This window comes from Tachyglossus aculeatus, chromosome 11 (genome assembly GCF_015852505.1).
Source record: "Tachyglossus aculeatus isolate mTacAcu1 chromosome 11, mTacAcu1.pri, whole genome shotgun sequence".
Lineage (NCBI taxonomy): Eukaryota > Metazoa > Chordata > Mammalia > Monotremata > Tachyglossidae > Tachyglossus > Tachyglossus aculeatus.
The window spans coordinates 21,558,728-21,572,654 of record NC_052076.1 but is presented as its reverse complement, the minus strand read 5'-3'; the positions used below and the strand labels follow the sequence as shown (position 1 = coordinate 21,572,654).

The 13,927-nt window shown below is 56.3% G+C and overlaps 1 protein-coding gene across 1 annotated transcript in view; it reads right to left on the bottom strand.

Moving 5' to 3' along the window:
* Positions 1-1,019: 1,019 nt before the first annotated feature.
* Positions 1,020-13,927, bottom strand: part of CRHR1 (corticotropin releasing hormone receptor 1) — a 31,630-nt gene continuing 18,722 nt past the window's right edge. The window contains exons 3-13 of the mRNA XM_038754568.1: positions 13,066-13,185; positions 12,504-12,589; positions 8,680-8,789; positions 8,027-8,147; positions 7,659-7,812; positions 6,746-6,806; positions 6,268-6,340; positions 5,738-5,823; positions 5,022-5,157; positions 4,716-4,757; positions 1,020-2,588 (exon numbers count right to left, since the gene is read on the bottom strand). Of these exons, the coding sequence (XP_038610496.1) occupies positions 2,448-2,588; positions 4,716-4,757; positions 5,022-5,157; positions 5,738-5,823; positions 6,268-6,340; positions 6,746-6,806; positions 7,659-7,812; positions 8,027-8,147; positions 8,680-8,789; positions 12,504-12,589; positions 13,066-13,185 (1,130 nt within the window). The 3' untranslated portion in view covers positions 1,020-2,447. The remainder of the gene's footprint in view (positions 2,589-4,715; positions 4,758-5,021; positions 5,158-5,737; positions 5,824-6,267; positions 6,341-6,745; positions 6,807-7,658; positions 7,813-8,026; positions 8,148-8,679; positions 8,790-12,503; positions 12,590-13,065; positions 13,186-13,927) is intronic.

The following is a 13,927-nucleotide window of genomic DNA, read 5'->3' as shown; positions in this document are numbered from 1 at the left end:
GTCCCCTTCTACCTCACCTCCCTTCTTTCTTCCTACAGCCCAGCCCTCACCCTCCACTCCTCTGCCGCTAACCTCCTCACTGTGCCTCGTTCTCACGTGCCCCGCCGTCGACCCCTGGCCCACATCCTCCCCCTGGCCTGGAATGCCGTCCCTCCGCCCATCCGCCAAGCTAGCTCTCTTCCTCCCTTCAAAGCCCTACTGAGAGCTCACCTCCTCCAGGAAGCCTTCCCAGACTGAGCCCCCTCCTTCCTCTCCCCCTCCCCATCTCCCCACCCTACCTCCCTCCCCTCCCCACAGCGCCTGTATATATGTTTCTACAGATTTATAACTCTATTTTACTTGTACATATTTACTATTCTATTTTATTTTGTTAATATGTTTTGTTTTGTTGTCTGTCTCCCCCTTCTAGACTGTAAGCCCATCGTTGGGTAGGGACCATCTTTATATGTTGCCAACTTGTACTTCCCAAACACTTAGTATAGTGCTCTGCACACAGTAAGCACTCAATAAATATGATTGAATGAATGAATGAATGAATGACTCTATCCACTATGCCATGCTGCTTCTTGTGTCTACACCAGGGCTTTATACATAGTAAGTGCTTAACAAATATTGTGAGAAAAAAGAACAACAGATAGGACCGGACTGAGGTCTGTGCCAGGCAGGCAGGTGGTGGCCAGGTGGGAAGGTGGCAGGTAACGAGTGGCCCAAACTTTGCAGTGGGGTAGGACTGGATTGAAGCCCGTGTCAAGCAGGCAGGTGAGTGGGCAGTTGATGAGGGAAGTGGCCGGATAGGGAGGTGGCAGGCTGCAGGTGTCCTGAACTCTGCAGTAGGTGTCCTGAACTCAGTGGTAAGATCAAATAGGACCAAGCTTGTTTGTGAGAGATGATGGGGTGGGGACTGTGAGGCATAGTGGGATAGGGGCAGAGGAGGGATAGGGAGAAACATGGGTTAAAATGAGCCCACTGGAACCCCCAAACCCTCCTTTGCCCCGCTCTCCCCACCAGGAGACCCTGCCCCGCTCCCTCTCTTCCCCCTACCATGCTCAGCAGCCACAGTATTCCCACCAGATGTCGTGGTGCAGTGCCAGCTGCCAGCCTGATCTGGGCAGGACAGCAGACAGGCAGCTCCCTACCACCAAACCTGGGGCCTTTGGGCCACCTCTGCCCAGGAGCAACACAAGCAGGACTGCAAACCAAAGGGGTATGTGAGGGACTCGGACAGCTTTACTGATTAGACGTGGCCCCCTACTATACCCTGGAAACATGTGCGTGATTCAGTGGGGTGTCAGCCCCCTGCCTCTTTGTGCCCCCATCCTTCTGCTCCTTTGTCCCTCACCCCTCCTGCCCTCCTTTCCAGATGCCAGCTGCCCACAGGGAGGTGGAAAGGATGCCAGCAGGCCAGTAGTCTGCAAGGAGTCTGGTGTTTTCTTCCATGGCCAAGCCCTCTGCCCAGTGAGTCCAGTGAGCAGGCTGGGGGGTCAGGTGATGCTGAGTCTAGTCTGAGTTGCCCCTTTCCTGGGCATAAGTTGGGGGCACGAAGCCCACCCAGGGCAGGCTCCCAGGGCCAACATGGAGAACCAGCTTGGTTGCGAGAGTGGATTTGTAGGAGGAGCCCAGTGAGGATGGCCTTGACTCTGGTCTCTGTCCTTGGTGCCAGGCACTCGGGGATCTCGGGGCTTCCAGGAAAGATGGGCCTTGGGTGGGGGGGAGCGCCATACGTAGAGGTGGCTTGGTGGGCCGGGGTCCACCTTGATGGGGAGAAGGCGCCAAGGTGATGGGATCATCATGGTTCCTGAGCTGCTGTGGTTTCCAGGGATTTTCAGCAGGCTGATGATAGCACGGCCACCATCTCTAGTGACATCACTGTGGCCCCCTTGGGCATCACTGTGTTCCCTGCTGACATAACGATCCTCATTGACATCACCATGGTTTCTGGTGAGGTCATGGTGGCCTCCAATGACATTGCCATCATCTTTGGTTGGTTGGACACTCTTGGCCCAGGCACTGCTGGACCCCTGGCCCAACGTCTCTCTGAGGGACCCAGGTGCCCCCTAGCTTTCGTGGGAGTTGGGATGGGTGAAGGGTCAGTGCCCTCCCCTCGGCCCCATCACTGCCTATCCCACTGACTCTATTCGATGCCCTGGCTTTCCTTGCTCCTGCTGGCAGCAGGTGATAGGGTCTCAGGATTCTGGGGTGCCTGGGGTGGTTGGGCAGCACTCCTCCCACTGAGACAACCCTACATCTTTCCCAAGAGTCAGTGTCATGCAGGACCCCAGCGTGGCCAGCGGGCCGCTTAGCAGAGGGAGCTGAAGTGGCTGAGGGGGCTTAGGACTTTGCCCCCACTGCTGGAGGCTTCAGGCGTGGTCATCCCAGGGCTGAGCCCCCAGGATCCTGTGGCGGGTAGTGGGCCGCCCCCTAGACGCCACCCAGCCCCCTCTCCCAGTTCACACAGCCGTGGACTGCTTGATGCTATGGAAGCTGACACGGGTGGGAGAGGTGGGGATGGACATGGCGCGGGCCACCCTGACGCGGATCGAGTGTTTGTCCTGCCAGCGATGCCACCTCTTCCGGACAGCCGAACGGACCTGTGGGCACACGGAGTGGTCACTTCCTCTGGCCTGCAGAACCTCCACCCCTTGCTCTCCCAGGCACAGGCCCCCTGCCCCTTCCCTCCTGGGGCTGGTCTGATTCTAGTCTGATTACTTACCTGCCTCCAGGGTTACACTCTGCTCTTGGAGGGGAGGGTCAGCCTAAGTCTGGTGTCCTGTCCTATCAGGGACCCCTCAGCCTAGGCACCCTCCAACCCCCAGGGCAGACCCCAACCCACAGGATGACTTCAGCTTCCCGTGGGCTCTGCCCTGCCACTGAGAGAAGACCTCCCCATTGGATTCTGTTCCCCTCAACTCTCATCCACTCGAGCACCCTGACTGAGGTGGATGACAATGGAATTGGTTCAGAGCTTATTATGTGCTTGTTATTTCCCCCTCTAATAATAATAGTAATAATGGCATTTATTAAGCACTTACTATGTGCAAAGCACAGTTCTAAGCGCTAGGGAGGTTACAAGGTGATCAGATTGTCCCACGGGGGGCTCACAGTCTTAATCCCCATTTTACAGATGAGGTCACTGAGGCACAGAGAAGTTAAGTCACTTGCCCAAAGTCACACAGCTGACAAGTGGCGGAGCTGGGATTTGAACCCATGACCTCTGACTCCAAAGCCCATGCTCTTTCCACTGAGCCACGCTGCTTTTATAAGCTCATTGTGGGCAGGGAATGTCTACTAACTCTGTTATATTGTTATATTGTAATAATAATAATAACGGTATTTGTTAAGCACTTACTATGTGCCAAGCACTGTTCTAAGCACTAGGGTAAAATACAAGGTAATCAGGTTGTCCCACCTAGGGCTCACAGTCGTCACCCCCATTTTACAGATGAGGTAACTGAGGCACAGAAAAGTTAAGTGACTTGCCCAAAGTCACACAGCTGACAAATGGCAGGGGTGGGATTAGAACCTATGGCCTCTGACTCCCAAGCCTGGCCTCTTTCCACTAAGCCACGCTGCTTCTCTAGTACTGTACTGTCCCAAGTGCTCAATACAGTGCTCTGCACACAGTAAGCACTCACTATATACATTGTTTGATTTATCCTGGCTCAGCCACTTGTCTGCTATGTGACTTTGAGCAAGTCATTTCACTTCTCATGCCTCAGTTCCCTCACCTGTAAAATGGGGATTGAGAATGTGAGCCCCACGTGGGACAGGGACTGTGTCCAACCCAATTTGCTTATATCCACCCCAGTGTTTAGTACAGTGCCTGGCAACATAGTAAGCATTTAACAAATACCATAATAATAATTATTATTATTATCAGAACCAGCTTGTCACAGGCAATTCCTTGGATTGGGACATCTGGGTTCCAATTTAGGCTCTGCCCCTGATATGCTATGTGACTTTGGAGAGGATTGCGCTCCTCTCTGGTCCAGCTTCTGGCTTCCCTCAGTGCCAAAGAGATTTGTTTAGTTAACTCCCAGGCCGAGGTTAGGAGTCCACCCCAACAGTCAGGAAATTCTTCCTCCTGTCTGACTGCTCTCTCCTGCTGTGACTGGGTCCTGCCCAGTGCTTCCTGGGAGAACAGCTGGAGTCACCGAGACATCCTCCAGCTTCCCTGCTTCCTCCCAGCCCCACTGTTCTTCCATGCCTTCTCCTGGGCCGGTCACTTTAATCACTCCCTGCCACCCCACCCACCCCCGGCGGTGACCTCCCTCAGTGATCTGTTCAAACACAAAGTGGTCGGAACTGGATCCCAGCCTCTGAACCAAACCCCAGCCTTCAGACCGAACCCCGGCCTCTGAGCCAGACCCCAGCCTCGGAACTGGACTCCAGACTAGGAACCGAACCCTAGTCTCTGGAGAGCAGCTGCCTCTGCTGGCCTGGCCTCCACTGCTACACCATGGGGCTCTGTCAGCTTTCACTGGTAAGGAATGAATGACCCCCTCACTGATGACCGCTGTGCAGCCGGTGGTTGATTCTGAACTCCATGTCTTTTTCAGCTGCCTAGTTTGATTTTGTCCCTATGTGTACTATCCCCCTCCCCCTCCCCCTCCTTCTACCCTGCCAATACCCTTCCCACACTTATTGTTATTGTACGGGAAGTGGGGAGATGAGGGGGAAGGGGAAAGGAGGAGGAAGGAGAAAGAGGGTGTCCTAACCTCGCTGTTGAGGAAGCAGTAGAAGACGGAGACAAAGAAGCCCTGTGGGGGAAGGAAGAACAAGTTCTAGTCACCCACCCTACCCACACCAAGATCTCAGGGTCCCCTTTTCCTCAGGGTCCCCCCACCAAGGTTCCCCCCAGAGTCCCCCTGACTCTAATTTCTGGGGTGCTCCCCCACCCCCACTGGTGGCCAGGATAGGGGGAATGGGGCTCTGAGGTAGGGGTTCACTCTGGACTGGGTTCCAGACTTGGAAGATTGAGGTTCAGGGTTTAGGTTTTGGGATTCAGCTGGGAGGCATCCTACCTGGAAGGACTCCAGGAAGGAGTTGAAGTAGATGAAGGTGACACGGGAAATCTCGTCTTCCCCGGGGTTGACAAAAAAGAGCATGTATGTCAGGCCCAGGAGGGGCAGGAGCACCAGGGTGGCCTTCACAGCTTTCCTGGGAGAGGTGGGGAATCAGTCACCCAATCATTCCCCCAGTCTCCAACCTAGACACTTATCCATGCTCCCCCATCTAGCTCTTCCCTGCCCCGCCTAACCCAACCCAACCCCCCCACCCCGCCCCCCACCAGTATCCCAAGTCTTCCCATCTGTAAGCCCCCCTCCCCCACCACACAACCCCTGGAACTGAATGGGTCCCCTCCAGGTTGGTGGCAGGAAAGACCAGGCAGTGAGTGAAGCTGGGCTGACCCTTCTAGCTGACGGCAGGACAGCTTCATTGAGCCAGGGGCCAGGGGCCAGGGGCCAGGGCCAGGGCATATATGGAGGTTGCACTGCTGAGCTAGCGGCCAAAGTTGTGGGAGCTGCTCTGCCAAAGATGGAGGGCTGGAGGTGTGGGGCTGTAGGGGCTGGCCCGGGGGCACTGGATCATCTTAGATCAGGCAATGCTGAGTGCAGGAGAGGCCTGGACACTGCAGGAAGAGTTGGGCATGGGTTGGGGGTTGGAGGTTTGGGGGCAGGAGGGTTTGTCTCGGGGTTGGTGAGGAAGGGGTGGTCTTTCCCAGGGCAAGGGGGCTAACCTGTACTGGATGGTCTCTGATGTAGTGGATGCTCGGAGTTTGGTCATGAGGATCCGGACGATATTGAACAGGAAGATGAAGTTGATCTGAAACAGACTTAGGCCTGGTCCCCAAGGGTCTGAGCCCTGAGGGTCTGAGCCCCCTGGGCCCATTCCCTGAGGGTCTGAGCCCCAAATAGGGGCAGGGTGGGGACAGGGCAGGAGGACTCCCCGGGCCAGGATGGGGAGGGCCAGATGCTGGTCTGTCAACTCTCCTGCTCCCACTGGGCCCCTGGCTCCCACTCTTGAGGGCCTGAGGACTTGGGGGATCAGAAGGCCTTGACTCATTCTCAAGGGCTTTGGGGATTTGTCTCTCTAGAGTCCCCCAGCCCCCGGGTCTTGCCCCTCTCTAGAGCTCTGGCCCCATGGATTTCAGTGCCAAGTCCTTGGCTCCGCCAAGCTGAGAAGAGACGTTGGGGGTGCCCAGGGCAGAGGCCTGTATGGGAGATTGTTGGGGGTGGAGGCAGGGGCAGGGGCGGGGACTGGTCTCACCAGCAGGACGAGGATCATGGGCCCTTGGTAGATGTAATCTGTGTACACGCCAGCCCGCTTCCCGAACCAGCACCTGCAGGGGCCAGGAATGGGTAGCCCTGGTATGGACTCGGCTCTGCTCCGGTCCCCGTGTCCCCTGCAGCCCTTCTGGCCCCTGGGCCCTCACTGCCCCTGTAGGTCCAGGCTGGCCAGGTACCAGCTGGGGCACCCAGCCCTGAGAAGTGGACAGTGTTCAAGGCCACCCATCACCAGTAGAGTAGCAGTCTTTGGGAGCTGGGACCAGAGGTACTTTTTCTGCCCTGGCCCTGGGGGGCCCACCCCATTGCCCCTCCTTTCCATCGTCGAGGGGAAGGGCAGGGTCAGGGTAGGGACGGGGCAGAGCCAGGGGTGGGAGGAGGGGCAGGAGCAGGGGCAGAAGGGAGGGGGCAGAAGCAGGGGTGGGGGTGGGGGTGGGGGTGGGGGGAAGGGTGACACTCACTTCTCATTGTCATAGTACAATTTCCCAATGGCCCAGGCCACAATGATGGGAACAGGGACACCTGTGGGGAGTCCGAGGGCAGTCATCATGTGGCTGTTTGATGAACCTCTCCCCACCCTTGCCTGGTCTCGACTCCAGGAAGAGACCTTCCCATAACCTTAAGCCTGGAAGAGACTCAAGGGAGTTCATCTCATTCATCACTCCCAAGCCCCCACCCACTACAGGCGAGCCCTGACCCCATCTATGGCTGGAGAGCAGCTTCCTGATCCCAGGGCAGGATCCCACTCAGGGGGCAAAGGGTGGGCATGGACACTGCCAAAGATGGGCTGAGAATGGGCTGGAGATGTTTGCCCCAGGAGGATAGGTTGGGGTCAGGTTCAGGGGGTTCCCCAGAGAAAGAATGAGTCTGAAGTACTGTGGGGCCTAGACAGGATTCCACAGAGCACTGGATCTCAGAAGGTGGGAGGCAAGGGTCTAGATATGAGGTGCTTGATGGGGGTCAGGTGACCTAGGGAGTTAAACATCCTGGAAGGGTTAGATGTTGGAAGGTGGGGGGGAGGGTCAGATGTCCCTGGGGGGTTGGTGTCACATCCCAGGGGGGCAAGGGAGGCCAGGTGTCTGGCGGAGGGGTCCCATATACTGGGATGGGATTCAGATGCCCTGGGGGGGGAATCAAATATTCCTGGGATGGTCAGACGTCAGTGGGCGGGGGGGGGGGGCAGGGGGGTTGGCGGTTGTGGGGGCAGACACCCAGGGAATGTCAGACATCCTGGGGTAGGGGGTTCAGATGTTCCAGGAGGGGAGTGTTCAGGTGTCCAGGGGAAGCTCAGACATCCTGGGTTGGGTGGGGGTGTCAGGTGTTGGGTCGGCGGGAGATTCAGGCATCCTGGGGCCCCCGGGATTCCACACTGACACCAGCCGAGGCACAGGAACATCCAGCGGCGCAGGCGATCAGCGCAGTAGGTGAGCACGATGGCGGTGTGCAGGTAGCAGCCCTCTCCAAACATCCAGAAGAAGTTGGTCACGTGGAAGTAGTTATAGATGGCGGTGACCAGGCGGCACCATGCCTAGGGGTGGGGGCCGAGACCCGGGGCTGGGTCTACCGGACCCTGACCCGCTTCCCCACCGGTCCTGACCCTCGTCCATCTGGGTTCCCTCGGCCCCTTCACCTGGGCCCCAGACCCCTGGGGCACTCTCACCCTGCCTCCACACCCCCCAGATTCCAGACCCGTGGAGCACCCTTAGCCCCTCCCCACAGCCCCGTGGGGCAGGCAGACGCACCACGTTGCTGTGGTGGACAGCAGGGTTCATGGTCAGCTGCACCACAAACCAGGTGGCGTTGCGAAGGATGAAGGCCGAGATCAGGTTCCAGTGGATGATGTTGCGAAGGCAGCGGATGCTCCTGGGAGGGGCGACGGTAGGGAGCGATGGCAGGCGTGACGATGGCAGGGGGGCAAGGACGATGGGGGGTAGTGGCAGGGGTGTGGGTGTGCTGCCCTGGACTTTGGGGCTGAACAGAGGTGCTCAGCTGGACTTGGAGTTGGCAGGAATGCTGAGCTAGCATTAGGGGTGGGCAGGGGTGCTGAGCTGTCATTGATTGGCAAACAGGGGTGGTGCACTGGCACTCGGGGGAGGGTGTGAGCATTGAATGATATCAGCCTGCCAGGGGTGGCAGCTCATTCCCCGGGCTTAGTTCCCAGCTGCTTGCATCACATGCCATCCTCCCAAACAGCTGACCATCCTGAAGCACCCATTGCCTGGCTCTGGCTCAGCTCCGGTGATCATTGAGAACTTGGAATGACCAGCTTGGCTCTCTCCCCTTCCGCCCCTCCCCACTCACCCCTAGGCAGCCCCCGAACCCTCGCCGTGGGCCCTGTACATCAGTGCACACCTGCCCCCATCCCCATGAGCGGGAGTCGTGGTGGCTCCCTCACCTGAGCCTCAGGAACAGGGCGAAGGCGACCAGCAGGGTCCCCAGAGACACGCAGTGGCCCAGGTAGTTGATGCTGACAGCCACGTGGTAATGCAGTCTGCTCCTCCGCCTCTAGGGATAGGAAACGGGTACTGGGGGCGGGGCTGATTGATCGGTCGTTGAACGGCATTTACTGAGTGTTTACTTTGTGCAGGACACTGTTCTAAGCGTTTGGGAGAGTACAATACAACAAGAGTTGGTAGACATGTTCCCTGCCTAAAAGGAGCTGACAATCTAGAGGGCATGAGGGTCGTGGGTTGAGGGGGAGTGGACGAGTAAGGGGGTGAAGAGGTGAGGAGCATTGGCATGAGGGAAGTGGGGAGATAGAGGGGAATTGGAGCGGAGTGGGAAGGTAGGACTGAGAGTGGTGAAGGGGCAGGGAGATGGGGATGTGAGGGAGATGAGGGGTTACAGGAGGTTGAGGGGACATAAGGAAGTGGGGTGGGGAGGTGAGGGGAAACTGTGGGTGGGGTGAGTAGGGAGAGGAGATAGGGTGGGCATTAATAATAATAATGATGGCATTTGTTAAGCGCTTACTATGTGCAGAGCACTGTTCTAAGCGCTGGGGTTCAGGAGATGGGGGGGTAGGGGATGAGGGGATGCCACTCATTGCGACTCAGGGCAGTTTCTATGTCATCCATTGGGTCTCAGGACAATTTCTAGGCCACAGGTAGGGTCCCAGGGAAGTTACTAGGCTACCCATCAGGTTCAGTATCAACCTCTTGGTTTCAATCAAGATGGGTCTGCCTCAGCCAGCCCTTCCAGGGTGTGGGTTTCTATGCAGGGGCTCCCAGGGGTCTCAGACCAATGAAATCCTAGGTCATAGCAGTCCCATCTGAGAGGGGGTCAGGGGTGGGGATGTGGAAACGATCAGGAACCTCCTGGGGGAGCTGAAACAATCAGGAACCTCCTGGGGGAGAGATCAGGAGCCTCCTGGGGGAGCTGAAATGACCATGAGCCTCCTGGGGGAGAGATCAGAGCCTCCTTAAGGGGGAGATGATCAGGGCCTCCTGGGGGAGTGGAAAGGATCAGAGCCTCCTTGGGGACGGGGGAGATGATCCAAGCCTCCTGGGGGAGAGGAAATGATCTGAGCATTCTCGGGGAGTAGCCTCCCGGCTGGCATTTATTAAGTGATTACTTTGTGCAGAACACTGTGTTGAGCTGTTTGGGAAAGTACAGTATAACAGAGTTGGTAGACATGTTCCTTGCCAACCAGGAACTGACAGTCTAGAGGGGGAGACAGACAATAAAATAAATCGTGGATGGTGGGGTGAATATAAAGTGCTTAAAGGGAATGGATCCAAGAGAGGCAGAAGGGCAAAACAGTAAGGGGAAATGAGGGCTTAGTTAGGGAGGCCTCTTGGAGGAGATGTGATTTTAATGAGGCTTCAAAGGTGAAGAGACCGATGATCTTTTGGATATGAAGGGGAATGGAAGTTCCAGGTCAGAGGCAGGATGTGGACAAGGGGTCAGTGGTGAGACAGATGAGATTGAAGCATACTGAGAGATTGATGTTAGAAGAGTGAAGTGAGTGTGCTGGGTTGTAGTAGGAAATCAGTGACAGAAGATAACTGGGGGTGAGGTGATTAAATGCTTTAAAGCTGGCAGTAAGAAGTTTCTGTTTAATGCAGTGGTGAACGGGCAACTACTGGAGGTTCTTGAGAAGGCTTCTTGCTGCTCTCCCTGGCCCCTTACTGTCCCCTTGCCCCAGCCCCTCACTGTTCCCTTCCAATACCTCACTGTCTCCTCAGACCCCTCACTGACCCCCACCTGGCCCCTCTCTCCCTCCTCTGGAACCCTCATTGATCCCTTCTGGTCCCTTGCTGACTCCCCCAACCCCTCCCTGGCCCCAGGAATCTGAGAAGCAGCAGCTACAGATTCAGGAGCTCAGGGTAAACATCAGAGCAGCCTCTGTGGGAAAGGTTTTTTTTTCTCAGTTAAAAAAAGAATTTTACAGAAAATGCAGACAGGCAACAAGAGTATAAAAGCAACACCTGCAGAGCCTTGTGCCCCCCGCCCCTGATGCGCGCACACACACACACACACATGCACACACACGCACAATGTGCCTGCATATGCACTCATGAGTACACACACACGCAAACCCACTTTCACACAGGCATGCGAACACACATAGGTGCACATCTACAAACACAAATAATAATAATAATTATAATAATAATGACATTTGTTAAGTGCTCACTATGTTCCAGGAATTGTACTAAGCACTGGGGTGGACACAAGCAAATCGAGTTGGACACAGTCTCTGACCCATATAATAATAATAATAATAATAGCATTTATTAAGCACTTACTATGTGCAAAGCACTGTTCCAAGCGATGGGGAGGTTACAAGGTGATGAAGTTGTCCCATGGGGGGCTCACAGTCTTAATCCCCATTTTCTAGATGAGGGAACTGAGGCACAGAGAAGTGAAGTGACTTGCCCAAGGTCAAACAGCAGACAAGTGGCAGAGCTGGGATTAGAACCCATGACCTTCTGACTCCCAAGCCCGTGCTCTATCCACTATGCACAGGTGCACACATAAACACAGATACATGTACGTGCACACCGAAAGACCATATACTGATACACATACCCAAACATAAGCATAACATAACATAACATGAGTGCACACAAACATGCACGGGCGCACACATACACATGCACAGGTGCACACCCCCGGGTGTATCCCATCTCTTTCATCCATTTCTAAAGCAGAGAGGCACAGCATCTATGTTGGGGAAGCAGCAGGTCTCCCCAGGGGCCTGGGGCTCCCAAGCAGAAGTGTATCCACCTCTCCTGGGCCCCTGTGACCTCCTGGCTCTGTCCATCAGGCGAGGATGAGGTGTCACCTTTTGGGGGTGCGCCTGAGCTGACTTCCCCGGGGGCTGCTCTGGTGGCTGGGGCCCAGGCCCCTCAAGGGAAGGCAGCCTCCAGATTGGAACCCTCAGCAGTTTTTCTCTAATCCACCAGCCTGCACCCCCCTGGCATGGCTTGTCCCCTAACGGCCTCTGCCTCAGGTAATGCTTGCCCCCCTACCAGCCTCTTCCCTTGACAAGGCTCACCCTCCACCAGCCTCCCCCACGAACAAAGCTCGCCTCCCCATTGGCTCCCAAGTTGGAGCCTCCAAATATGCCGGAATTCCATCTGGAGTTTCGAAAGGCTGTCGGAATTCCAGGATATGTAGGAGGAGGGAGACTCGGTGTCTTTGCTGCTGGTCCCTGGCACCTTCAGAAGCAGTGTGAAGTGTGAAGTGTGAAGAAGCAGCGAGAAGCAGTGTGGCTTAGTGGAAAGAGCACAGGCTTGGGAGTCAGAGGTTGTGGGTTCTAATAATCCCAGTTTTGCCACTTGTCAGCTATGTGAATGGGCAAGTCACTTAACTTCTCTGTGCCTCAGTTACCTCATCTGTAAAATTTGGATTAAGACTGTGAGCCCCTCATGGGACAACCGGATTACCTTGTATCTCCCCCAGCACTTAGAACAGTGCTTAGCAGATAGTAAGCGCTTAACAAATAGCATCATTATTATTCAGGGACTGGGGTAGATTGGGTTGGCGGGGGCAGGACATGGACCTCAGTTCTTGTAGCCTGGTAAAGGGTCCCTGCCCAATCTTTGGGAAAATGCTCGGCCACGGGCCAGGCATTCCGGATGGATGGGGCAACCCAGGATTTAAGCTCCTGCCTTCTCCACTAGGATGACAACCTCCACCCCAACTTCCCCCCCGCCTCAGGCCTGCTGGTGGTTCGGACCTTCCCCCAGGCATTCCCCCAGGTGTCCCCAGTACCTCTTCGTTGAGGATCTCCTGACACTGAGAGTAGTTGACTCGGGGGGCCCAGCTCCCGTTGGTGAGACATTCCCGGTAGCCGTGGTCTGAGGGAGAACAGCGGGCATGGAGAGGGGCCCAGGACCTCAGGGTTCCCCCCAGGTCCTACCCAGAACTCCCAGTGTAGGGCCTAGCTGGCAGCATGGGTGTGGTGGGTGTGGGTAGTGAGGATGAAGGGAGTGAAGGGGGAAAATTGGGAGGGGAGGGGAGGAAGAGGTATGAAGTGAGTGATGGGGGAGAACCAGGTTGCCATGCCTCTCCAATCTGGAGAGTAGGGAGACCTCCTGAGAAGCAGGGATGGTGGGAGCAGGGGGAATCTCTCACAGCCCCATGCCGCTTTCTCTTTCCCAGGGTTAGAAACACTGTCCCCCTCCCCACTACCAGCCTCCAAGCCTCCATCCCCTTCAGATCAATCATTCAATCAAAGGTATTTATTGAATATTCACTCTGTGCAGAGCACTGCACTTCACCGGCCCCTCTCTGGCCCCTCCCCAGTTGACCCTGGCCCCGGGGTCCCTTGTACTTGTAGTGTTGTAGCGGACTCCGTAGAAGTAGGCAGGGCAGGGCCGGGACACGAGCTGCCCGGCCGGGCTCCGGGGCCAGCATGTCCCGATGAGGTCCACGGAGGCGTTGCACTGGGGCCCTGGGGGAGGAGGAGGAGGCAGAGAGGCCGGGAACTGCAGCAGGTCGGATTTAGGTGAGACTCCCTTAAGAACTGGGACTCTCAGAGTCTTTTCTCGATTTTCAGGTGAAGCACCAGGCTCAGAGAAGAGAGGGGCCCGGGGCCAGGCACCGTGATGTAAGTGATGTACAGGGCTGCTGCATCACCTGGGGCTCAGTTGGCTCCGAGCTAGCCTCTATTAACCCCTCCTCCTAGCCCTGTCTTCAAGGCCAGCCCCAGATACCCCCTCCCTGCGCTTATATGGAAGAGGAGGAGGAGACAGAGGGGGAGAGTAGCGCTGTGACTGCAGGTGCTGCTTTGACCTATGCGTTTGAGTCCAGGCAGAACTAGAGGGGATCTCGTAGACCGTGAAGACCTGGGGAAGTTGTGGGGAGGTGCAAGCGGGGTATGATTGGTTACTGTCGGGGTTACTGTTGCCCCGACCCAGGGGCAGTTTCATCTTCATGGGAGAATTTTCCTGGCCCGCAGCCTCCACTCCGCCCTGCTCGACTCCCGCTTCCTGCCCCCACCCCTCTCCCTGCCCCTTCCCCACTCCCTCCCTGACCCGAGCAGGAGCTGAGGCCCAAATTCGGGTAGAGGAGGCCCAGTGGCTGCAGGGGACAGAGAAAGGAGTCACCCAGCTTTTCTATCAGAACTGTAAAATGCTTTCTGGAAATTCGGAGAAATTCAGTCCCCATTCTCCCCTTTACTTATCCTGCAAGTC